This window comes from Doryrhamphus excisus, chromosome 10, assembly GCF_030265055.1.
Source record: "Doryrhamphus excisus isolate RoL2022-K1 chromosome 10, RoL_Dexc_1.0, whole genome shotgun sequence".
NCBI classification, from domain to species: domain Eukaryota; kingdom Metazoa; phylum Chordata; class Actinopteri; order Syngnathiformes; family Syngnathidae; genus Doryrhamphus; species Doryrhamphus excisus.
This window is the reverse complement of record NC_080475.1, coordinates 17,858,658-17,865,417: the sequence shown is the minus strand read 5'-3', so window position 1 is coordinate 17,865,417 and position 6,760 is coordinate 17,858,658. Positions and strand designations below refer to the sequence as shown.

The window sequence follows — 6,760 nt, the reverse complement described above, 5'->3', positions numbered from 1 at the left end:
TCTAGCTTGTTGCAGTCATTGATGCCAACCAGGTATTAGATTTGGTTTGTTTTTTTGAAATCTCTTATTAATGGAAGGTTTGATTCAAAGGTTACAGTGTTTTATATTCAGGTGTGTTGTCATGGACAAATATTTAAATGTCTTTGATCTGAAACATAAGGGTGACAAACACTGCATATACAATATATTGATTCATATCAGTGTACCTGTATATTTGTCAGTTCTCCAGCCTGCTGTAGAGGCTTTCTTCCTCGTGCATGCCACTGAACGGGAGAGCAAACCCCCTGTTCGGGATACACGAGAGAGCCAGCTTTCTCACATCAAGGATGAGCCTCCACCGCTGTCCCCAGCACCGCTGACACCAGCAACACCTTCATCCCTAGACCCCTTCTTCTCTCGTGAACCATCCTCCATGCATATCTCCTCAAACTTGCCACCAGACACACAGAAGTTCCTCCGATTTGCCGGTGAGCTTAACTGCAATTTGTTTTTTGAAGCCTAAAAAAAATCTTGGGGCAGGGTATCTTGAAGCATGATGGCTTTTATCTTTCTTGTAGAAACTCACCGCACAGTACTCAACCAGATCCTGCGTCAGTCCACAACTCATTTGGCTGATGGGCCTTTTGCAGTGTTGGTGGACTACATACGCATCCTGGACTTTGATGTGAAAAGGAAGTAAGGAAGAGATTTGCACCATATAAACCGTATATGTCAAACTATAGCAATGGCGACAAGGCCTGGGGGCCACAGGCTGCAACACATCTTCAGTGTATTGCAGTATACTGACAGAGCGGGTACTCCTTGTACTAATCCTCCCTGCAATGGCAGCAAATAAAGTTCATTCATTGGAGAATGAGGAATAGCTATACGCATGCAACACACTGGGCAGGAGACAGGGAATCATGTTTACCACTAAACTAGCTTGAACGTAAAGTAGTGAAACATCCAAAGAATAAATGCTTATCACACACATCAGACATTTAGCTGGAACCGTGTCACATCCGACGGTAACCAGATATTAAGAGAATAGTACAACTCGTATACACAACTACAATATTTATGTCAGTACTACAGGTGGCTGCAACGTTTCAGTAACCATTGATGAGCTAATTTGGAGGGATGCCTCAGTTAGTGGTCGCTTGTTTTTACAATATAAAAAGAGAATGTGTACCGCAGTATAGCTTTCAGGTCACCAATCCCCACCGGTCTACCGTCATCTTCCAGGTATTTCCGTCAGGAGCTGGAACGCCTGGATGAAGGTCTGAGGAAGGAGGACATGGCTGTGCATGTGAGAAGGGATCATGTGTTTGAGGACTCTTACAGGGAACTGCACCGTAAGAGCCCCGAGGACATGAAGAACAGGCTGTAAGTTCCTACTGGCCAGCATCTCCATGTGTGAAGCACTCCAGTCTGACCCTGCCCCCTTTCCTTGTAGTTACATTGTTTTCGAAGGGGAAGAGGGCCAGGATGCCGGCGGCCTGCTGAGGGAATGGTACATGATCATCTCCCGTGAGATGTTCAACCCCATGTACGCCCTTTTCCGCACATCGCCCGGGGATAGGGTTACGTACACGATCAATCCCTCGTCCCACTGCAACCCCAATCACCTCAGCTACTTCAAATTTGTGGGTCGGGTGGTGGCCAAGGCCGTTTACGACAACCGGTTATTGGAGTGCTACTTCACTCGCAGCTTTTACAAGCACATCCTGGGCAAGAGTGTCAGGTAATGGTGGAACATGCTTTTAGAACTTGCTTTTAGCATTTGTAACCATGATTCCTCCTCTTGTTCCCAGATACACCGACATGGAGAGTGAGGATTACCCCTTCTTCCAGGGTTTGGTGTACTTGTTGGAGAACGACGTCTCCACCTTGGGCTATGAGCTTACATTCAGCACGGAGGTTGGTGTTGGCTCTCTAATTGCTACAATTAGCTTGGAAGATTGATATCATGCTGATGATGGAGTCTGATTGTCCTGGTGACGTGGATGCTGCGGCTGCCAGGCTCAATTAGATGGCATGAAGATCATCTGCATGCCATCTACTAAATACTAAGGCAAGTACTGCTCTGTGTGTTCAGGTCCAGGAATTTGGTGTATGTGAAGTGAGAGACCTGAAACCAAATGGTGCAAACATTGTGGTCACAGAAGAAAACAAGAAGGAATATGTCCACCTGGTGTGTCAGATGAAGATGACTGGTAAGCTTGGAAATATGCTTTGTTTGGACGCTTGGAAACTCTTAAATATGAAAAAGAGTAGTACTAGTTTCACCTCATATAGTGTATTGTAGTACCATGGAAGGATGTCACTTATAAGAGGTGGGATGTTTTGTAGGTGCCATCCGCAAACAGCTGGCCGCTTTTCTGGAGGGCTTCTACGAGATCATCCCCAAGAGGCTGATCTCCATCTTCACCGAGCAGGAGCTGGAGCTGCTCATCTCAGGCCTGCCCACGATTGATATTGATGACCTGAAGGCCAACACCGAGTACCACAAATACCAGTCCAGCTCCATCCAGGTACCTGTAGTGAATGCAGGCTTACGTTTATATGGAGACCCCAAGCAGCGGGACTAACATGACCCCATATGTCCGTTCCTCCGAACTACAGATCCAGTGGTTCTGGAGGGCACTGCGCTCCTTTGACCAAGCGGACCGAGCCAAGTTCTTACAGTTTGTCACTGGTACGTCCAAAGTGCCCCTCCAGGGTTTTGCTGCTCTCGAAGGAATGAACGGCATTCAGAAATTTCAAATCCACCGTGACGATCGCTCCACCGACCGCCTGCCGTCTGCCCATACGTGGTAAACAACACGCTAGCAGTAGTTAGCCACACGTGCTTTGGTTTGAAAGCCTTCCATTGAAATGCTGTGTCCTGTGATGTTTAGTTTTAACCAGCTGGACCTCCCTGCCTACGAGAGCTACGAGAAGTTGAGACACATGCTGCTGTTGGCCATCCAGGAGTGCTCGGAGGGATTCGGTCTGGCTTAATCAATATGACTCTTTACCCCACATACACACACACACACACACCCCAAAAACATGAATTAAATCTAACTCCTCTTGGGTTACATGCACATACACACACCCTCCATAGACCTGACTGGGTTACCTTGGGAATGGCCGAGACTTACTGGTTTCTTGTCCTTGTCCATGAACATGGAGGATTAACATAACACCACACAGAGCATGGAGTGGCAGGGGATAAAAGGTGGACTAATATAAGAGACATTTTCTTCATCTAGTTTGGTTTTCTCTGTACAAAAGGTTTGGGAGTTTATTGTTTCATCTTTTTGTTCTCTGGCTTGTAAAAAGAGAGTGTTGTTTGAACAGGATGGTTATAAAACCTTTGGGGAAAAATGTTGGTGGTTTCTTGTTGCAAATTTTTGACCTCACAAGCCTTGATCGTTTTTATGGGGTGGCTGTATGAACAACTTGAGAAATTCACAAAAATGCACTTTTCAAAAAACGTTTTGTGGCATTTTTATGGAAGGATGGTACGCATGATGAAGCGAAAACCTGAAGGAGATGGAAAAGTACATTAACCATAAATTCTAGAGTATTTTTGGCTATTAAATTGCTGACTCAACCTTGAGCCTTTGAATCAGAGTGAATAACTACATGAATAAATGCATAAAAGTGTGTCCATTGTCTCTTTTAACAGCGTGTCAGCCCTCCTATTCCAAAGACGTATCAAACGTATTCCACCAGTTGGTAGACGTTAGCCATAGTTGGACCTTTTAATTACGCTGCTCTGCCACCCTCCTTCTCTTCCAAATGAACTGTAGTATGAACTACCAAGACCAAGCACGTATGACATCTAATTAGGCCCAACAGATGGTCAATATTTTAGAAGATTGGTGTGTAAAATCAATGGGTGGATTTGGGTAGCTAACAAAGCTTTGTGGAGGATCCATCTGGACCCGGTCCTTCATCTCCCGAGGGTCTCAACCTATCAGGCCGTCCACTCGTGACTTCAAACTCCAGTCCTTGACCCGATCTTAGGAGTCCGTCACTAAAGTGAACCAGGAAATGGAGTAAATGGTCTCAAAGCACGTGTCCAGATATTGGTACGTATCAGATTGTCTTTAGTCACCAGTCAGAGCGAATGTTGAACTTTGGGCTGAGTGAGTGAATCAGCTGACTGTTGTATTGCAAATAAGTATTAGACTTGTTCTTTCTGTGATGCAGGAAGGCGGAAACGTTCCATGTCTGATGCTCAGGCGTGCTGAACGAAACGGTAGCGTTGCCAAGCGGGGGTTTTAGATCTTGGTGTATAAGAACCCCTGTTTTGCACAACACTGGGAGAACCAGGTGCTGCCAAAGGCCCCAGCTCTCACCCCCACCCCTCTGATCCGAGCATCTGTTGCTGTGTGGACGCTTTGATTTACATTTAAATAGACGAGAGAGAAAATCCACCATGTTTCTAAGAGTGTAGACGTGCTGATGAACCATTTATTTGATAACTTCCTGCTGGATATTTTTTCCCCACGGATATTGCGATGTCAATACAGGGGGGGTCTTGGACAGGATGTTCTTTGGGTTTTGAAAGCAACTGGACGTTTGTGTGTCTTTTATATAAAAATATGAAAAGTAGAATGTTTTAACTGTTAGGCATGAATTACTTATTTTATCTTAGAGAAACAAATGTTAAAAATACATTTAAGGATTCTGTCAGTAGTTTACATTTCTATGTTTGAAAATATAGGCATGAAATATCAAACATTTTACTGTATTAAGAATTTGTCAATATTTACCTTTGATCTGTAAAACATTTGAAGTAAACAATGTTTTCAGTTGGCCTTTTAAATAAAAATTTATATATTTTCTATTAAGATGAGTCAAATAATTATAAATATAGACATACAGTGAAGAAAATAAGTATTTGAACACCCTGCTATTTTGCTATTTCTCCCACTTAGAAATCATGGAGGGGTCTGAAATTTTCATCGTAGGTGCATGTCCACTGTGAGAGAGATAAACTAAAAAGAAAAATCCAGAAATCACAATGCATGATTTTTTAACAATTTATTTGTGTGATACAGCTGCAAATAAGTATTTGAACACCTGAGAAAATGAATGTTAATATTTGGTACAGTAGCCTTTGTTTGCTATTACAGAGGTCAAACGTTTCCTGTAGTTTTTCACCAGGTTTGCACACACTGCAGGAGGGATCTTGGCCCACTCCTCCACACAGATCTTCTCTAGATCAGTCAGGTTTCTGGGCTGTCGCTGAGAAACACGGAGTTTGAGCTCCCTCCAAAGATTTTCGATTGGGTTCAGGTCTGGAGACTGGCTGGGCCATGCTAGAACCTTGATATGCTTCTTACGGAGCCACTCCTTGGTTTTCCTGGCTGTGTGCTTCGGGTCGTTGTCGTGTTGGAAGACCCAGCCACGACCCATCTTCAATGCTCTGACAGAGGGAAGGAGGTTGTTCCCCAAAATCTCACAATACACGGCCCCAGTCATCCTCTCTTTAATGCAGTGCACTCGTCCTGTCCCATGTGCAGAAAAACACCCCCAAAGCATGATGCTACCACCCCCATGCTTCACAGTAGGGATGGTGTTCTTCGGATTGTACTCTTCATTCTTCTTCCTCCAAACACGCTTATTGGAATTATGACCAAAAAGTTCTATTTTGGTCTCATCTGACCATAAAACTTTCTCCCATGACTCCTCTGTATCATCCAAATGGTCATATGCAAACTTAAGACGGGCCTTGACATGTGCTGGTTTAAGCAGGGGAACCTTTCGTGCCATGCATGATTTCACATCATGACGTCTTAGTGTATTACCTACAGTAACCTTGGAAACGGTGGTCCCAGCTCTTTTCAGGTCATTGACCAAGTCCTGTCGTGTAGTTCTGGGCTGATTCCTCACCTTTCTTAGAATCATTGAGACCCCACGAGGTGATATCTTGCATGGGGCTCCACTCCGATTGAGATTGACCGTCATGTTTAGCTTCTTCCATTTTCTAATGATAGCTCCAACAGTGGACCTTTTTTCACCAAGCTGCTTGGTAATTGCTCCGTAGCCCTTTCCAGCCTTGTGGAGGTGTACAATTTTGTCTCTGGTGTCTTTGGACAGCTCTTTGGTCTTCGCCATGTTACAAGTTAAAGTCTTACTGATTGTATGGGGTGGACAGGTGTCTTTATGCAGCTAACGACCTCAAACAGGTGCATCTGATTCAGGATGATACATGGAGTGCAGGTGGACTTCTAATGGGCAGACTAACAGGTCTTTCAGGGTCAGAATTCTAGATGATACACAGGTGTTCAAATACTTATTTGCAGCTGTATCACACAAATAAATTGTTAAAAAATCATGCATTGTGATTTCTGGATTTTTCTTTTTAGTTTATCTCTCTCACAGTGGACATGCACCTACGATGAAAACTTCAGACCCCTCCATGATTTCTAAGTGGGAGAAATAGCAAAATAGCAGGGTGTTCAAATACTTATTTTCTTCACTGTATTTGGACTATTAAGTATTTGTCAATATTTTGATTACTATTTTCATTTAAAAAATAATTTGTTAATTTATTTTATAATTGAACAATATCAATTTAGTAATATTTTTATCTTTAGCATCTATGAATATTTTTGTTGTATTCTTTATACAATTTATTAAAAATTTTAACCCTTATCTATGAATATTTTTGTTGTATTTTTGAAATGAATAAGATTAGTTAAAACATTTTTTATTTTTAATGCAAATGTTATTTATGAATTAAACATTGATAAGAGTGATTATAAAACATGCAGTATTT

The 6,760-nt window shown here is 42.9% G+C and overlaps 1 protein-coding gene across 16 annotated transcripts in view; it reads left to right on the top strand.

Moving 5' to 3' along the window:
* The window catches only part of huwe1 (HECT, UBA and WWE domain containing E3 ubiquitin protein ligase 1), a 57,040-nt gene extending 53,407 nt beyond the window's left edge, over positions 1–3,633 (top strand). For all 16 annotated transcript variants that reach the window (XM_058085118.1, XM_058085120.1, XM_058085122.1 and 13 more), the window contains 9 exons: positions 222–467; positions 558–675; positions 1,225–1,365; positions 1,436–1,723; positions 1,794–1,899; positions 2,078–2,195; positions 2,332–2,513; positions 2,605–2,795; positions 2,880–3,633. In XM_058085118.1, the coding sequence (XP_057941101.1) occupies positions 222–467; positions 558–675; positions 1,225–1,365; positions 1,436–1,723; positions 1,794–1,899; positions 2,078–2,195; positions 2,332–2,513; positions 2,605–2,795; positions 2,880–2,982 (1,493 nt within the window). In that variant the 3' untranslated portion in view covers positions 2,983–3,633. The remainder of the gene's footprint in view (positions 1–221; positions 468–557; positions 676–1,224; positions 1,366–1,435; positions 1,724–1,793; positions 1,900–2,077; positions 2,196–2,331; positions 2,514–2,604; positions 2,796–2,879) is intronic.
* Positions 3,634–6,760: the final 3,127 nt, after the last annotated feature.